At 40.2% G+C, this 19,962-nt stretch overlaps 1 protein-coding gene across 4 annotated transcripts in view; it reads right to left on the bottom strand.

Moving 5' to 3' along the window:
* CDKAL1 (CDK5 regulatory subunit associated protein 1 like 1) overlaps positions 1-19,962 on the bottom strand; it is a 432,072-nt gene that overhangs the window by 279,500 nt on the left and 132,610 nt on the right. For all 4 annotated transcript variants that reach the window (XM_052805186.1, XM_052805237.1, XM_052805157.1 and 1 more), the window contains 2 exons: positions 19,352-19,448; positions 8,344-8,392 (listed from right to left, as the gene is read on the bottom strand). In XM_052805186.1, the coding sequence (XP_052661146.1) occupies positions 8,344-8,392; positions 19,352-19,448 (146 nt within the window). The remainder of the gene's footprint in view (positions 1-8,343; positions 8,393-19,351; positions 19,449-19,962) is intronic.

Below are 19,962 nucleotides of genomic sequence, written 5' to 3' on the forward strand. Positions count from 1 at the left end.
GGTATTTCTCCAATGTGTCATTCAATCATAACAATATCTGTAAGCCCTAAAAAGAGTAGGGTGCAACAAGTAAAACAGAAAAGGAGACAACTATTGACAAGGAATTAGTGTTCATATATAAATTTCATAGAGTTAAATTAAGAATATACATATTCAAGAACATTTTTTACATATCCACAGCACTTTACTCTCACAACAAAAGCACATGAAATGCCCTATTAAGGCACTTTTTTTTTCTTCAGGATTCAATAGCTTCACCCTACTTATTTTGAGATCATGTGGTGTTATTGTCTTTCTGAAAAAGTGACTAAACGTTAAATCTGCTGTGAAGTCTAAATGCTGGCTACAGTTTGACAGCTCAGAAGGACAATACTAAGCATCCACTACAGGAGAAGTTCCCCTGACCCTCTGTCCTCATCTCTCTAAAGAAATGCGTTTGATTAGGCTCAAGGATGCTGCTCAAAAATCTCAGGAGATTTTGGATAGAAACTTTCAAGGAAAAGAAATCTTGAATCAGATGAAACGGGTTATGTTCCAAGGAAGAGAAATGCCGAAGGGTGGATTGTCAGAGCCAGCTGCAGCAGTACAAATAACTTGCCTAATGTTTTGGGGTGTGCAGGTTAAACAGAACAAACTTAGCCTTAGAGTGAAACGCTGAGCTGAACCTATCGCTGTATGCAAAAGCAAGCTTTTACTTTCATCTCTACTGCTTCACTATCTATTTGTACTCTTCCTATGGATAACTAAATTGCACTGGTTTAACAAGGTGCTCTTTGCATTTACCAGCCATGATGGGTCGAACTGATGCAAATAGGACAGAAAAATAGGGATCCTGTAAGATGGTCATTCACTGAAGATGTGGAAAAGTGCACAATATGGGTCTGGAAGAAAAGGCATCTTTTCCATGCACATCACAGGCTGATTTACAATCACAATTTTGCTACTAAGATTTTCAATCTGTTTCCCCCCCCATTGCTTGTTTTCTTCTTCTGCAGCACTATTTATCTCGCATTCAGTTTCTGTGAACTACTTACAAAATAAAGTTGTAACAATGACAGTCATAACAGGGATAGTCATTCCTAAACAGTTTTCTAAACCAAACCAATGAAATAATTCTAAACCAAATCAATGAAATAACTGCACTGAGAAAAAGAATTACAAAACCTACTTAAAATCCTGGATCATCTCACACACCTAATAGTCACTGCATGCCCAAAAGTATTTGAACAGGCACAGCAAAAATGGCAATAAACTTTGGTGTAAGAACAGAAACCAATTGATGGCAATGGAAATCTCTTGTCCCAGCAGACGAGATTAAGTTGAGCCACACAATTACTGATGTTTTACAAAAGCAATTAAAATCTGGCTTTGCAGAATAAGATTCTCCATAATTACCATATATTCCTCATCGTGCTCTACTGTTTTCTTTAAATTACAGTCTACAAAGCTAAACTCGCAGAATTGATACTGGCTCAGATAACTGTATTACTATTTTGAACTCATGCCTTCAGTACATCACAATTCCCCGAAGCAGTCAGAAACGGGCAATCAAAATGCAACCCAGTGCTCTCACTGAAGTGTTCGGCTGAATGACAACCCCTTCATTTAAAAACTGTAAGGTGGGATACCTCTGAGTCAGGTCCTTCATAAGTCAATGCTTATTGTCAAAGTAGTTCTCAAATTAACAGAAGGAAAAAAACCGCTACTGTTTCGATAATGACACTCTTTCCACACAAAGCCATTTTCTTAGATGACAACAAAAATCTGTAGTTATTTTTGTCTAAACAGGAACAGCGCCAAAATTTCCAATCCGGGGGCACAAGAAAGGGGCAGGGCGTGACATTTACCACATTATACTGTTAACCTCAGCCATTAATACAAATGGGTGATGCCGAATCTTTTAACCACGGTCATTTCACCAAGTTACTGACAAGCTGTAGTTCTGTATATCGCCTATTGAAAACCTGATTTCACACACACACCCCTCCCCCCACTTTTTCTTAGCCTGTCAAATACAGATAGCCCCTTGCATCATTTTCACCGGTAGTACCTTTACTATTCAATAATGTCAGTTTAAAAGGCAATTTTACTCCCTAGAAATACCGTTACGGACATAGTAGTGTTCACGGGGTGTCCGTGGTGAGGGGCTGCAGGGCAGGCGCTGTGAGGAGGGCTGCGTCGTGCCGAACGCGGCCCGCTCCGGCCAGCTCCAGCAGCCCCACCGCAGGGCACGGCTGAGCCCTGCAGCCCCGGTGGGCGCCTCGGGGAAAACCTGGGTAAGAAAGGGCAAAACGCTGCCCGGCAGCGAGGAAAAAAGTGTGAGAAACAGCCCTGTGAGCACCGAGGTGAGAGAAGGAGGAAGGGGAGAAGGTGTTCCAGGCACTCCAGCAGAGATTCCCCTGCAGCCCCTGGAGAAGACCAGGGTGAAGCAGGTCATCCCCCTGCGGCCTGTGGAGGACCACGCCAGAGCAAGCGGATACACCCCGAGGAAGCTGCAGCCCACCGAGAGCCCACGCGGGAGCAGGGCTTCTGGCAGTACCTGCACGTAGCCCACGGGGGACCCGCGCTGGAGCAGCCTGTTCCTGAAGGACTGCAGCCCGTGGAGAGGACCCACGGTGGAGAGGTTCTCGGAGGACTGCAGCCCGGGGGGGTGGCCCCAGGCCGGAGTAGGGGAGCAGCGTGGAGAGGCAGGAGCGGCAAAGAGGAGCTGTGATGGGCTGACCACAACCCCTGCTCCCCGTCCTCCTGCCCCACTCGGGGCGAGGAGGTAGAGGAGTCTGGGATGAAAGAGTGAAGCTGAGCCTGGGAAGAAGGGGCAGGGGGGGCGGGGAGGAAGGTAGTTTTAGTTTTCTCTTTGTTTCTCACCACCCTACTCTATTTTTAATTGGCAATAAATTAAATTAATTTTCCCCAAGTCGAGTCTGTTTTGCCCATGACAGTAATTGGTAAGTGATCTCCCTGTCCTTATCGTGACCCATGAGCTATTCCATCCTATTTTCTCCCCTGTCCTGTGGAGGAGGGGGAGCAAGAGAGGGGCTGGGCGGGGGTCTGGCAGCCAGCCAAGGTCAACCCACCACACAGTGAAATAAATAAAACAACCCATGCAAAACCGTCCCCCCCTCCCGCCTTCTATCTCCTTTTAAAGGACGTAGAAACAGAAACAGGGACTCAATGAGGCCACTACCCTCCCTCTGACCCTCCTCAAGCTGCACTTTGGCACAAACAGTCAGTTTCCTGACTGGGAGCCAAATGCTACTTTTCCTTAAAAAAGGAACTCCTGACTCCTCCAATTTTTATTCTTCATTTGGCTTGTCATCAGCTTCTTAAGTCAAGTCGACTCTTCCCACAATCACAGAAACTGAGAGTATTTTATCTACTGTTATCAGCAGATTATAGTGAAATCAAACAGCCCATATAAATACTATTTAGTATGCTGGCATTCATATACATACATATATATACACACACACTCGCTCTAAGGTAAGCAATCTAGTATAAATTCTACACTTTAGCCTATATAGAATATAGGCACCATTTATCTGCTCATTTTCATACAAACTGACACTGCAACTATCAGCAGTCCATAATTACTAACCACATGAGGACAATCTAACAGGTTAGTAAATATTGGTTAATATTTAAACTGGGACTGGATGGGCAACTTCACCAGACAGGTCAACGTGACTGAAATCAAGAAAGGTTAACTATAGAAGGCTCAACCCTGAAGTAATTTCCTTTGGTTGTTTTTTACAATCAAGTCTAATGACCCATTGTAAAACTATGTTTTGTGAAAGCATTAGACGGACACAATATGGACTAAACTCAATTCAACCTGTGTCCCTCATCTCCCCAAGGCCTAAGCTAAAAGCAGACTGTACACAAATACCCTGGTTCCACGCCTCCCACCCCCAGAAAGCTTTAATAACATGGGATTTGAGAGCTAGCATGTCTAGAAAGGGGGGAAAGACCCAAATCTCTGAAGACCTAAATTCAAAACCAAGAAAAGAAGAATTTCTACATTAGCAGTTAAAATTTCTCTTTTAAATTACACAATAAATGTATTATCTTGCCTATTGCTTATACCCAAGCTTTTATACACACGGTATGGTTTTTTTTAAAGACAGCTTTTAAAGTGGTTCATAAAACGGTGACTTGAGCAATCACCATAAAGACATTCGGTGGTTCCCATCACAGACAGATCTTCATCTTACTGGGACATGCTATATAGACTGATCAGCCCAAACAGCTTTTAAATTCTGTACAGAATTTTTACTTAATGATGGAACATACATCAGTTGTAACCCTGTTTTCTCCTACCTCACAGACACTGCAACTCCTTAGCAATACTTCCCTAACATACTATGCCATCATAACATGTTACTGGGAAACTAAGCACACGAGTGGAAATGGGTGCCCCAGTGATCTAAGAATTGCTGTAATCCAGTATTATAATTTGGGTAATGTGCAGATGAAGCAAGGTTACTAAAAGCAAGGTTAAATCAGAGCCTTGCATGATGAAATTGTTCTGTGTACCAGCAAGACTGACACACGCTGGCTACACAATTGTGGCTGTCACTGTGAGAAACCTAACTCTGAGGCTGAGATCGAATTAACTTGTCTAGCTCCTAGCAGGCAGTATAGACCTTTCAGATTATAAATTACAATATCATAGTAAAAATGCCTGAAGATGCCTCTAGTTAAAATACATTTTGGGACACAGTATAAATATTAATCAGGCATGACCTGTGTACAAATACTGCACAGTTACTAAAGATCACTTCCAGAAATGACAGTTTGCCTGACAATTTACCTGATAATTGGGAAATTTCAAAGTTTCACAAGACTCGTGATAAAAGTCAGGGTGATATAAAAATGAGAAATCACAGTTTCTCAAAAATTCTGTCTCTCCTTTGGCTGTTAGTGCAATAATAAACATGAACATCCTTCTTTTCCATTTTCTGATGAAGAAGGATTAAAAAGATAAAGTCATATAAAAAGTATTTGAGAATTATCTCAATGGAGAGTTGGGAACCAGCAATTACACTGTTTTTAGACAGTTGAAGTGAAGACCACCATAAAGATGTACTTCTCGAAACCATCTCTTGAACCAGCAGAATGACACTGTTCTGAAGAAGGTTTCCTGACAATGCCTTGAAGACTGAGAAATAAAGCCAGAAGAAACCCCTTCATATTTTATACAAAGAGTTCTAAATAATTCCAAGAACCTAATTTTCTTTGGGAGTACAGTAACCTTTCAAGCAAATCCAACAGGGGAGCCATTTTCTTGGGAAACTAGAAAGATGACTATTAGGAAAAAAAAAAAAAAAGGCAGGGGGAGGAGGCAAATTGTTTTTACAAAGTTTCCCTTTTTATTAACTGCGCACTACAAAATTCAAGCATCCAAGAAAAATCTAAGGTACCCCTTAAGAAAGCAGAACCCAAGGAAAGCTAGACTTTTAGACTTAAAACTGGCAACTACGATAACCACCTTGGAATCTGGACAGAAAATGCGGACAACTCAGGCCAACCAATCTACAGAGACAGCTGCCCTACAGAGTGCAGATGCTATGCAGTTTAAAAACTTACTCAATTTTAACATTCAGTTGAAACTTTTTTTAACTTTCAATATATAATATTTTTTAAACTTTCATTACATACATAGCCACGCTATGAGAGTACACCACCCATGCAACCTTTTGATTTTTATTTTAAAAAATAGGTGAAGAAAATTGTATCATACACCCATGACAGATAACCAACTTAAAACTTACTAATATAAGCTGTCTCTGATGTCAGAATTTGTATTTAATCCCCTGTCCCACACCAACTCCATCTCCTGAACCCATTTGCGGCTTCAGAAGTTGTTACTAACGATGCAGACTTATGAAGACAGTGTGTTATAATTCATTTAGTTTTACATAAATGAATTTAAGTTTCTACCATGTATCTGTTTTACAAATATATAAAATATTCTTAACCAACAGTCCTGTTATCTACAGTATTTTACTTCACTTGGATAATGAAAGTTCATGGTTAGACTCATAAAGCACACTGAAAAAGAGCTTCACATTCTTCTCCAGTAGTGGAAAATGATTCCCAAAATACATGAATCGATGCATTATCTTTACACAAATTGAATGAAAGAAATATAAGTTAAAACTCCTATTCTTACAGTGGGCTTTTGCAAAAGTAAACTGCTATCATATGCTATGACCCCTGTCAATTTGTCGATTCTCTTGGCAATGGCAATTCCATTTTTCACAGAAGGGCTGAGGTTGGCAGGGACCTCTGGAGGTCATCTTGTGCAACCCCCCTGCTCACGCAGGGCCACCTAGAGCCAGTTGGCCAGGACTGTGCCTGGATAGTTTCTGAATATCTCTAAAGAGGGAGATTCCACAACCTCTCTGGGCAAGCATCACAGTGAAAAAGCATTTCCTGATGTTCAGAGGGAACCTCCTGTGTTCCAGTTTGTGCAGTTGCCTCTGGTCCTGTCACCGGGCACCACTGAAAAGAGCCTGGCTCTGTCCTCTTTGCACCCTCCCTTCAGGTATTTATATACATTGATGTGATCCCCCCTGAGCCTTCTCTTCTCCAGGCGGAACAGCCCCCGCTCTCTCAGGCTCTCCTATGAGGATGGATGCTCCAGTCTCAGTCTCTTAACCATCTTCACAACCCTTCGTTGGACTCTCTCCAGTATGTCCATGTCTCTCTCGCACTGGGGAGCCATTTTTGTTCCTTTTTTCCAATAAAACTTCAGAAATGCTGTGTTCCATTACCTTTTGAGAAATCCCTGAAGGAATTGGCACTACGTATGGAATTCAGCAGCCCACTTACTCCATTTTATTCAAATCACTTCTAGTAAGCTAGAAACGAACCAAAATCTTTCCCAAAATTCACACTTTTTGACGTTTAAATGTTAACACGTCTACGAACATTATTTTCCAGAATTGTATCAATATGTAAAATGCAATCTTAAAATCAATTCAGTGAAAAACATGATTTTAACAACTGCTACTAGGTTGTTTGTCTTTCTAGTCATATAATGTTCTGTCAGAATAACCTGAGTAACTATGTTATTGAAAAACCAGTGATGTCTGGAGTCAGTATAAATATTACAAAGCCCATTTTTGTAAAGGGAGGCCATGCTGACCCAGGTTATCATCTTACTCCCTCAAGAATAAATAAAATTCAGGAAAATCAGATAGGGATCTGAAATACTGTGCTGTTGCAAAAATCATGAAGCATACCCATTTCCAACACATTGTCATAAACACCATGATGTTTCTGGAAAAACAGTTTGGCTTATTTAATAACAAATATGAAGACACTGAATATATTTCTTCTTTGTCTCTGTGGTACAGTAGGTTGTACCTCCAAAAAATAGATGCCATAGGGTAAAGACAAACTGGGAAAAGTTTTAGTTGGGAGTACGTAAGAGTACAGGTTTCATTTTTGAAAGCAGTCAAAGCAACATGAAATCTTAAGGCCTTCAAACCACAAACTCTAGAAGCCTTACACCACACCACACAATTTCTTCGTAGAAGCTTTTCCATTCCTTTTAAAATTTTGCACTGTTTCTACATTTTTATGCTGTACTTCAGAAACATCATACTCCAGGATTAAAGTTACAGGCAATGTCTTGTGGACTAGACAGTTGTTTATATTGAAAGTACAGCCAATTAAACTAAACCTTGTAATTTAAAGCTTCAGGGAATAGTAATTTTTATGGCCTGATAAGTAATGGAGACAAACTTAGGTAACCCAGAAAGACCCAGACAAATATATTTATTTAATAGCAAATGTTTACTAGTCAGGCTGCAGAAACAATACTGTCTTTTCCCCCCTTCACTACAAAGTACTGAGTGTACACGCACAAACACAGCCAGAGAGAACAAGGAACACAGTTAGAAAAGAACATTAAACCAGCAGATAATTTATCTGTCCTGCTGAGGAAAGCTCAGGGAAGTGAGCCAAAAACATCTGAAAAGAAGAAAACACGAGAGGACTAAACATAAGAAAGCAGAGATACAGCACTGAATTAAGATAGCGCAGAAACTTTAGACAATACTCCACACCCACCTACATTGATGCAACCTAAATGATTTCTTGAAGTCTCCCCTGGATCATTTACCCCTGAACCCAACAGGCCACAGAGGTCCTTGCAGAAAAGATCTCTCCAAAATCACCACTTACACAAAGCATACATGGCAAAGTACAGCACTGCCCAAACATTTAGCTAGAGGAGAAAGCAAGCATTAGGTTGATAACATAACAGCAGCACTTCTGCTAGCTAATGCTTACATCTTTCAGACTAGCTGCGATTATTCCAAGTGTGATGCTTACCTTTAATAGTTTCCTCCACAACTTCTACTACACGATCTATCTGCTGAACCTAAAAAAAGTCAGAAGGTCAATATCTAAGTAGTCAACAACTGGACATACTTTATATAAACTCTTCTTTCAAAACTGTGTTCTTCTGGATTAAGGGGGAGTAAAGAGTTTGGGGCTATGTTTTTAGCCATTTTTTTCTGCGCATCTTGGTTCATCTGCCAAAAGTAACTTTACAACCCACCACCTAACTTAAACAAAATTTTGTCCCCAAAAATAGCAAGTTCTTGTAAATTTGGCAAAAAAAATTATTACCAAATGGCTAGAAAAGATGGACACAAAAAAAGAGTTCAGGCCTGAACTGCTGCTCGTGATCTGTGAAAGGCAGTGGTCACCCGGGCACTGGGCGGCTCAAACAGCCCCTACCTGGTCCTCGGCACCAAAAGAGTGGATGGTAGAGAACATAATAAGAAGCTGACAATATTGTGAGGGCAGACTATAGGGGAGAAAATTAAGGAAGTATTGCTGGGAAAAGACACTCGAATATGAGAAGAAATTAAAAATACTGTGGCCAAGTTTAAGTGAACAAGACATTGTCCTAGACTTACTGCAGGCAGTGTTTGGAAATGGAAGGAAAAGCCCTCACGCTTTTCACAAGACAGAATAACATTTAATGACCGTGACGGCATCTCCAGCAAAGACAACAAATTCACGTTTTAGTGTTACACTTGCCAAAATTCACCCATAACATGAAAAATCGTTCCATATTTCTTATTAGATACATTATTCTTTATTTAAAGTTAATGGCCAATATACTATAGAGAGTTTGGTATATTAGGTAGAAGGAATCAGCATTAACACTGCGAAATTAAACACTCAAATTCTTGGAGTTGAGATTCTTCCTACAACTGTCATCCAAACTGCCTATTCTATGTAATGTCTACTACATATGCGCATAGATGTTTACATACAATACAGGAAAGCCTACTTTGCACATTTAAATTAGTTTATAATTTTCCCACAATATTCCTTGTTAAACACTGCTTCTCTAAGCTGTTCATTATATGAACTAGACTTAGTATGTTTTTTGCAGTCATTTCCTTGGAGTTTCTTTTCCAGTTCGTTTCAAGAACAAGCAGAAAAGCACAAGCTGCAGAGGTTTCAAGAGCAGAACGTGGTCTGCAACAAGGATCCTGGAACTTGGATCCCTTGCATCAAAGCCATTAAGTCTCTGGGCCCTTAAACCACCGAGTTTGTCATTTCCTGTAAACACATGTCTGCACAACCACCTCTATTTCACATTCATTTCCCAATTGGTCTAATAGCAGCTTAAAAAAAAAACCCAAAAAAACCTCATGGGTAGCTGGTGTCTGATCTAGAGTTCCCAGCTGAAGTCAGTGGGAGTCTGTTCCTCTCGTTGTCTGGGTGTTGGATCAAGTCCACGTAAAACTATTTGGGTTTTAATTTTTTTTTTTTTAAAACCTTTTGAAATACAGCCTTTTCAGAACACAATTTTCTGCCACTTCAGGTTTCTGAATACAGTATATTAGTTACGAATTCTAGAAATTAAGTAAGTTATTTAAAGTATCACTAATGTTGGCATTTTAATAATCTTATTAAAAGATATATATTTCAATCCTTTTCTGGATTACAAGCATTCATATTATAGACATATGGCAATATTTAACAATCTAAAGAAAGCACACATAAGCAGTTGTGTTGAACGCATGTGTATTTACATACTTGTGTACATATCCCCTTTAGGTATAAGTTAAAAAATTATGGCCTAAGATACTTACATATAGACATGCTACTTAATTTTTTAAAAATAAATAAAAATATGTAACTTGAAAACAAAAGTGTACACATTTACACCTATAAATATAGACAGAGAACACAGTCTGTGCCAAATACATTGCCCAAAATAACATCACTACATATCTCGATACTAAACTGTTTAAGTTCATAATCATTTTAAAACAAGAAAATCCTGGTTGGTTCATAACCTGAACCACCTATGATTACTTTCTGTATTGTACATCTGAGGAATTTTTGCATAGCTCCAAACAAACCCCCTGTTAAATAAAGATACAGAAACAAAACAACCAGTATATTGTATTTTCATTTTATTAGATAAATTAAATTATTCTTAACATGTCTGTCAAGAAGAAGGTTCATGTAAGTAATTAAAATTTTAGGCCTGAGAGATAATGAGTTCTGTGACTAGAAATGGGTGTTTATTCTGCCTTATGTGTTATTTCCCACATTAAGTATTTTTCATTTGAAATTATTGGAAATTGTTTGGCTAACGCCCCAAGTGCTCAAGAAGAAAATATGGAATGCTTCCAATCTGCATTTATGAAGATAAAAGTATTTTAGTAAAACTGAGGTGAATCTGGAGTGAGATGAGGGAAGGGTTTAGAGGAGTCTTGTTTGGAAAAAAAGGGAAAAAAAAAAAAATCACAAAGTCATGGTAATTCAATTTTCTTGGGCATTAAAAGGCCTGCAGGATTCTTTTCCCCACATCTCACTAACCTTACAGATAATTCTGTTCTGGAGTGCTATCAAAGGCATCTGTAAATCTTCTTGAGCAGAGACCCAATAATGTCTCCAACAGGCATCGGGAAGCCCATGAAGCACAGAGACTTAAAAGTTCTTAGTGGTGTACGAAGGGAAAAGACACCATTCCTCAACATTTCTTTGCAGTGAGTCTCAATAAACCAAACCCTCAGGACTGACAGCAGGTACATTACTGCTGGATGTAGTTAGTGCGCCGTACTTGGCTCCACACATCTTGTGAGATCTTGTTTCTAGTATAAGCATGTATATGGTGGACTTTTTTTTCCATTACAAGTGGTTCTCCATTAGGACTTGGATAGAACAAAAGCTAATGGCAGACTGGAGCAGGCAGCTGAGGAGGACTACACAAGAAAAAAAAAAAAAAAAAAGCAAAACACCCAACCACCATGAATCAGGGCTAATGAAGAAATCTGGGCTGAGATGGATATAGGACAAGAGCAGAGGCAAGGCCCACAGGATGAAGGAGAAGCCAAGGCAGGAAACTGGCTGATCAAAAAGCAAAGAAGTTTTACCAAAGTGTGAAGCCTGAGCTGAAACAAAGACCAGGAAAAAGTCTTTGAGCCTTCCTGGTGGGATCAGAGCTAGGCGTAAGTGCAGCTCAGCAATCCTATGTATCCAGCCCGTGTACGCGCACAAGGAAGACGTGAGGCAGTCCATGCTGGGGCAGAAGCTGGAGGTCACTCCTCAACATGCAGTTCCGAGCCAGTCACATTTCAAACCATGCACCTCCCAGGACACCCCAGCGCTCCGCGGAGAGACAGAAGCCCTGAGCTCTCCAACTAAGCACCAGTTAATTAGCAAAAGGAGTATAGAAATGCACACACGTTCCATTTGTCATCAAAGAAATTCCCCCAGTTCCCTTTGTACTGTCACAATCGCAGATGTAATCATTCAACAGATGACTGCTGGGCATAAACAGCCCAAAGACATGCTTGTGATGTGCTATGTCTGCAGTCTCACACCAGGCGATCTGCGAGTGCAGACAGACATGCATGTTGAGGATGGTCACGCAAATTCTTCCAAGCTCCCAGACATGATCCAAGTTGTCTCAGAACCAGTATTAACATCCTGAAACTGTTTTGCAGGAGATGGACTGTGGAAAAAACGTAACCTCTAAGATAGCTCCTACAAACTCTGAATGCTCTTAATGGGCAGTTGAGTGAGAGGTTGCAAATTTACCCTGACATTTTGTACTCTGTAGAAGTCAGTGAGCCTCACACCAAAGAACGCTACCTAGAAAAGTGCATCCATGAACCTATCATGAAAGTAAGAGAAACTTTCTGACATTCTCTTCAGGAAAGCATCAAGACCTCTGCAAAGACCCTGCACTATCATCTGGGAAGACAAAACCTCATACAAGATTTACAGTGAAATAAATATACTTTCAGTATAATGCACCCACCGAAATACAGACAGAAGCATTTTGTGGGTAAAGATGTTTGGACCAATCCCTTTCTGAAGTGATAGGACCAACACAAAACAGGAGAGATGGTCTTCAAATGTCCCTTACAACCAAAGCCAGGTAAAAAGTGCTATAGTCAGCTCTTTTTAGTGAAGATATCTGATGTCTTAATGGTCTTTTCTGAGAGAGAAGCCTCAGCATGCTTCTCTCTGTGGCTGCAGCCATGACAAGAAAGTAGAGGATTGTTGTGAAAACAAAGAATTTATGACTGTCCAATATTTTCTGGAGGACACAAACTGCCTTTTAATGGAGTCCGCTCCGTGGGCATCTAAGGCACCACAGAAAAGCTGGTTGGTTCAAGCTGCACCCCTGAAGCAGCTGAGGAATGATCTGGCCCAACTATGTATTGTAAAAAAGGTGGGAATGCATAAGGCTTCCTGGGCACTCTATGTGATAAAAGGTACTAATTTTCTTTCCTCTTAATACATCCCAGAGATTATTTCAGATGAAGTCAGCTGCAGGAAGCTTATTTACACCAGAGGCACACTGCCTTTTGCCAACTGTCACGGTGCTCGTGCTTTCTGGAGTCATGCCGCTGCCTGTTAGATAATGGCTACCCTGGTCCCATCTGAAGAGGATGAAATCCTACAAAGCAAGCATTTCAATTCCTTCAGAAAATATGTCCTTATACCGTGACTTGAACTTTCTCTATCTCAGAAGAACATGCCCACCAAGTGATGAAAAAAATCACTGTAGTGGTTGGGAAGCATCTTGGCAGTCAAATCAGCAGTTTCCCTCAAATTATCTTTTGATTCTTAGTGCAGTGATACCTCAACACGTGTGAGTGTAGCTTACATTACACTTTGTTGTCTCCAAATCATAAGATCACAGAATTATTCCTGTGCCTGACACGCCATTTCTTGTAAGCGGTCACAAGGTGTCCACATCACTTGGCTGACGACTGCTGTTTCTGCTGGGGGACTAGGATTAACCTGGTAGAATCAGCAGCAAATAAAAATGAACCAGTGACAAAGCATGAGACCTCTGACGCTTGCCACCAGTGACTCTTTTGGCCAAGGAGTCCGTGGTTTCACCCTCTGATGAGTCTCGGCTCTCTCAGCTACTGACCGAGCTACCACCGCTGGTGAGAAATGGCAGCTAGGTCCTCCTCGCAGCCAGCCTTCTCGGGGACCTTCCCCCAGAGCGAACGCAGTTGCTCCCCACAGCCTGCTTCCTTTCAGTGTGGAAGGAAAAGTCTTCCCACCACAGCAGGTCTGAAGGTTAAAGCTTCTCTGATGTTGACAGGAAAGTGGCAATTCTCAAGAAGTTACTCCCGGAGCGTCCCCCGACTGCCCTTCTCTTGGCACGGTGACTGAGTTTCCCAGAGAGAGAAATTTCTCGGAGGTAACACAAGCCATGCCTAGGCGCATCAAGTATCAGAAAGTGACTATCAAAAAAAAGATCTTGAAGCCAGTGGAGGAGGGACAAAAACCAGAAATATTTAAGACTAGAAATGTTTCTTGAAAATAAAACACTGCAAAACAAAACAAAAAAACCTTAGCCAATGGTTGAGGGAAACTGAGGACAGGGTACCCACGATATAGGAAGGGGCAGCAGCTCGCTTAGACAGCACAAGGCTACTGCTGAAGCAAACATCATTGGCACTCGGCTGCTTATGAACACCCTGGGAGTGAGCATACATACATATACATAACTACTTGAAGTAAAACAATCTTTCTTTCTCATCTAGGAAAAACCCTACACATCTTTGATCTTCATTCACATAGATAAGAAACAAATTGGTTAGTACACAGATAAAATAATCTTAGGGAATTACAGCCCACTACTCATAAACCTAAAGATTTTAACTCCAGTTCACCAACTCTCAGCTTCATCTCACCTTGTTTAGGCAGCTCTGTCAGATATCGGATGTTAAAAGCCTACTCAGCCTATCCCCTCTCTAAAGCCAGTAAAAGGGAAATACATGCCTTCAAAAGTCACTTCAGATCTTCTAAAAATCTAAATTATCTTAGAGATAATTATCTTCTTTGACCATAAAGGGAGCTGAGCAAAACAGACTCTCAAATTACAGCACTTAGGCAGCATAAATCCAGGCCTTAATACATAACTTCAAAAGGCAACCTGACTAGCCACTTTGGCTTCAGAGGGATAACATCTGTGTTTAAAACCTTTGCTGACAACACTGACCGTAGTAATGGGCAACATTCTAGTTTAGGAAGGTATACTGAGAGCAGGCTCTACACAAACCTTAAAGGGAAGGCAACTACCCCAGAGAAGCACGTAAACAACTGATTTTCATTGCTAAACACTGACACAGCTGAAGTATAATTCATATCTAAATTAATTCCTCTACCTTTTGATTCATAGGACAGTAACTGCCATGGAAATGTATAGTTTCTATTTGCATGTCCAATTTTCAGTTTAAAAGCAGGTGCTTAACTGCAATTCTTTCCTGACTTCCCAGGTTCTAGTGTCATATCTGAATATCAGCATGGCAATTCAAAAGCCAAAGCCGACCAGCTGAGAGGTACTAACTGAGTTTGAATTTTGCATTAAATCATTATTGGCTGTAAGTTACAGAAAACCAGTGTGCACCTCTTCCCAGGCTTTCAGCACACTTTCCAAGAAGTTCTGCTAATTCAAATCATTCAAAATAAAATTCCATCAAATTTGTCTTTCCTGAGGTACACACTGGATATTTGCATTTATGCAAGGCTCCAGTTTAAGGGCAGCAGAGAGGCTTGCCATCTTTAATTCAGTCTGACCTTACAAACACTGCAAGGTAGGGAAGTATCATTATCTCTGTTTTGCAAACATCAGTGAAACTTGTATGAACTGAACATCAGAAATATCATACAACATACCATCCTCATTTAGGACACCAAAGCAGTAGGGATGTACAGGCATTTAGCATCTTAGTAAGGTTACACTAATTTTCTTTCACAATGGTACTGTTAAAGCTCTGCGCACTGAAGAGGTTTATAAATGGAGACCTAAGGCATATTAAATTTAGAAGTGTATACCCGTTATAGATGTACAACTTGAGAAGTGTCTATTTTTCACAATGTACTTAGCATTTTTTGTACTGAACCATCTACTTTGTAGCAGCGGTCCTAGTGTTATGTGCTGCTACTGGGAGTGTTCAGCACTTCCACTAATCACACTCCACAGTTTCAAACTGGATATTAAAAAAAATTACCTAAAGCTTGCCTTATAGAGTAGAACAGCCACAGAAGAGGGTTATTTGGTGGTCAGGGGAATGCAGGGAGCCCCTGCAGAGAGGTTTTGACAGCTATATGTTTCTCCTGGAAGCAGTAGCTTCAGACTCAACTTGGCCAAAGAGCCTGCAGTAACTCTGCCATGCACAGGACCTGCACCTTCTGAGTCGGAGCGTAGCAGCAGGGGGAGGATTACAACCTTCCTGACACTGGATATATTTTCTGCAGACGAAAGAATGAGCTGAAATTCTTCCCTTGGGAAATGGGTGTACAGCAGAAGGCAACAGACCTTTGATGCTAGATATTACATTGGGAAAAATGGGGAAGGAAGAAGAATTGGGGTTGACATTCTCATTCAGGAAGAGAAGAGATTCACTCATCTGCAGAGCTGTTGTACGCCTTTAACGGGATACATATGTGCATTAGGCCCCATGCTTTCAGTACGTCCAGTAAGTCTGGTGATTTCAAAGTAGAAATACATGGGGCTTGTAAAGCATCTTAAAACCTATGAACCCTCAGCCAACTGGTCAGGGGTTCCAACATGTAGCATCATTTGGACACCAAATACCTTAAAACTCCAGACAAGTGTCAAAGAAACAAAACACCTCATCCCATTCCAACGGTTCAACTTATCACTGGGAACAAGAGGTCGGTATGCCCTTGAATGCAACTTGGGAAGCGAGGAAACACTACACCTACCTACAGCCATTCATGAGTCCCGGAACATAACCTGTCCACTAAATCTTTCATTCCCCCTTGTCCCTCCCTTCCCTTCCCTTATAATCCCCTCAAAACAATCAGCATAGACAAAGTCACATACCCTTCTTTTTAGCAACTTACAATGAAAAGTGAGGGACAACTCTAACTGCGAGAGTTGATTTCTCTTTGCAATACCATATGTGCACTTGAGTTTGAAGTGGGTGCACTACTCTAAACATAAAGGAGTAAGCTTTGGAAACCACCTGAGCATAAATGGCTGTGAACCTGTGTAATGCATCATTATGCGTTTCATGTACTTTTCACACTTGGCAAGTTTATTACTACCCAGAGCTTCCCCCTTCCAGAAAACAGGTCCTTTACCTTGCCATGTTATGTTACGGTTTGCCTTACATACAGCCTATAGCAATGCCCCAACCCACATTATTTTTAAAAACTGGCAATGACTTTAAAGAAACACAAAAGCACAGTAACATCACAAATGTAACAGGGATATGAAGTTGCCTTTCCTCCCCTTCTGCCCCAATCAAGTAATAAAGAACGAACAGTGGAAGTTCAGTCCTGTATTTCTCAAGTGCAGTTCAAAACAAGCCCTGAGTTACTAGAATTTCTCTGGTAGTTACATCGCAACTTCCTCCTCCGTCATAAAAAGATGAGCAGAAGAGCCCTCTGACACACTCTGCCTGCAGAAAGCCACCCCAAGGGAGTTATAATTGCTGGTAAATAACCACACATTCTCAGACAACACTGTTCCTTAAAAAAAAAAAAAAAAAAAAAAAAAAAAAGCAGAGCTTACATAAGCAACAATAAATCAACTGTATCTCTCAGCCAAGTTGAAAAATGAGACCAACCTGGTGGTAAAGCAAGATTTCCAAAACTGTACAGAATCAATATCCTACTGCCAACAGAACATTTTCTATTTCTCAATTCTGTCAAAACTGCCTTTCAAAAATATTTTGCAATAGTAAGATAACAACTCTTATCCTTTAAATACAGTCACCCCCTCACACACACTCTTTGTAAAATGAGAAGAAAATCTTAAATATACAAGGAGAAAACATGGACAAAATCTGCTCTTAGCTTTGCTTTTGTTAATAGTTATGCCTAAAGTTTAAGACCTTTCCGAGCTGAAGCATCTATTACTTAAAGTACAGTAAATTTAACCACAGCAATGACAGTTGGAAGACAGTGCGTTAAGATCACATTTCAGTATTTTCAGGTCCAATTCAAAAGTCCTTGGGAACACCACGTTAACAGCCTAATTCAATTGCTAACAGAAATCTTTCTGTAATAGATACAAAACTACAAACATTTTTCACTAAACATTTTTTCTAGGTACCAAAATGAAGATGAAGAGGCTAATTTTCAGAAATTACATGTTACCCAAAAAGGTAAGTTTAAAAAAAAAAAAAGGAAAGAAAAAAATAGCAATTAAAAAAAAAATACAAATCAGACTTCAGGTCCCTCACGTTTCCTAAGTTAAATTCACCAAAACTGAAACATCAAGTTATAGTCTTCGTCAAAGGAGAGTGACTCTCTCTCTTTTTTTTTTTTTTTTGTCCTCTGTCTTCATATGTGTAGATATCCTTATATTCAGTGTAACAACCAAATACAGATCACATAACTATGTTGCCTCTGAGCCAAGAGGAAATCCATTCACGATTTATTTTTTGTTTTTCCTATCCTGCTGCACAGACTAAGTTGCACTTCATTAGTTGGAGTCTTAGAGATGACACAGCACCACAGTTCTCTTGCATATATCTGTGTAAAGTAAGACTGCAGGAGTGGAATGGAAACTTTGTTTCTTCCTTTGAACTGTAACTATCAATGCAATATCATCTACACAGAATAGTGTGGCATTTTACAGCCCCTGAATATAATTTCTGGGCACTGAGTTAATTTATAGGCACCAACGTAGCTGAGAATGGCAGCTGGGAAAAAAATTGGGAGCGAAAACATTTTGAGCGACAGCAGTAATTAATTAAAAATTCAGATAGCACAAAGCCCATCTTTATAAAGAATTCCAATAAATCAGTTAATGAAGCAATCTTCCTAATTCGAAACAAACTATTAGTTTACTTCTAAATTACTCCGAACAAATGGATCTTGTATAATCTTCTAACAAAAGTGAAAGCTTTGGAACATTCTGTTGTTGTTGTTCTTATGAAATCTTAGTTTCAACCTGAATTCACGGTGCTGAAGTGGAAACACATTAACCTCTTTACATTTAACGCAGAAATGATGCTGCACAGTCTGCTCTGACTTAACATAATACAGGACAGCTTCACTTTAATTCTCACCCACTGAACCCAATGACAGAGCTTCAACTCAAACATGCCTTTTACAAATTCATCCAGTTTTAATCTAAAGGCTTGAACAACGAAGAGTCTTTGTTAGCTTGTGACTTGACACCTGGATTTTCATGCTTGTTTTACAAAGGTGATTCAATTACACAGTAGTACTTCATCCCAAAGGATACTGAAGGCACTTTACTAACTGAATGAAGTCAAAAGCTCTCTGGTTACCTTTTCAAGGTAAAGCTTGATAACTGTTTAACAACCCAGTCACCAGTGGATTTAACTCTTCAGACTGCCTCAAATTTGAACAAAATAATCATTGCTATTTGCCATTCTGCTTAGTAGTGTGAAGTAAAAAAACAACTACCCAACCCTCAGCTGTGTCGATGTAATTCATACGCTCTAGTCTTTTACACTTCTTCCACTGATTTTAACAAAGGGTGTATTTCTTTGTCTTAAAGCAAATAAACTGTGGTATTTTAAAGAATATGGTAATGGGTATCTTCATCAACATGGATGAAGCCTGGATATTTTCAGGCTACCAAGGGCACTGGAGCTCAGTTCCACCAACAGTATTCCCTTTCCTTCTCCCCTCATGCCACAATCAAACCAAATCTCCCTGGCTGAAAGAAGGCTCAAGCGCTGTATAATGCAAGAAGACTAGCAGAGGGGCACCAAGCTTCTCTGTTGCTTTTTCCAAGAAAAAGGCAGCCAAGTCTATATATTGATATTGACCTACTGAAAACATTTTTGAAAACCTTTGGTTTCTAATTGATAAAGATACATACCCCTATAATACTCAAGCCTTTCAGGTAGTCCTGACGAGGCTGGGCTTGTGGCACACAGCCTGCTAGAACCACTTTCTTCTTCCCTTCTTGGGCTTTCCTAAAGAAGGACAGACAAGACAGTGTGTTAAAATTCTCAAAATTGATTATTTTCAACTTCAAAGTAGTCATATGGTGCATGTGACACAGGAAAGAAACCACAATGAAAACATTCCCAACTCAGAAGCAGCTTGTACATGTTTGAACCTCAGAAACCAAAACAAACCAACACACCAAAAGAACCCCATATGAAGCTATCAGGCTACAGCACACGTGGCTCAGTTTGGGGAGCATCTACAGAGACCATTACCACTGTGTATTTTCGACAAAAGTCCAAACTTGAAAGCTCTAATCAAGTTCAGTTAGCCTTTATTTGCCAGAATGACAGCAGAGTCGAGAAAGATGGGACAGAGATATTAAGCACGATTCAAGAGAAGTTACAGAGAATGCAAGGGACAGCCTACGCAGATAGGAGCCACGAGCTCAGAACATAACCAATATGTAACACCAGTCAGAAATGACCAGTTACAGCAGTCTTCCGGTATTTACTCAAAAATGTTTATTTACTTTTAAAT

This window comes from Harpia harpyja, chromosome 1 (genome assembly GCF_026419915.1).
Source record: "Harpia harpyja isolate bHarHar1 chromosome 1, bHarHar1 primary haplotype, whole genome shotgun sequence".
In the NCBI taxonomy this organism is placed as follows: Eukaryota; Metazoa; Chordata; class Aves; order Accipitriformes; family Accipitridae; genus Harpia; species Harpia harpyja.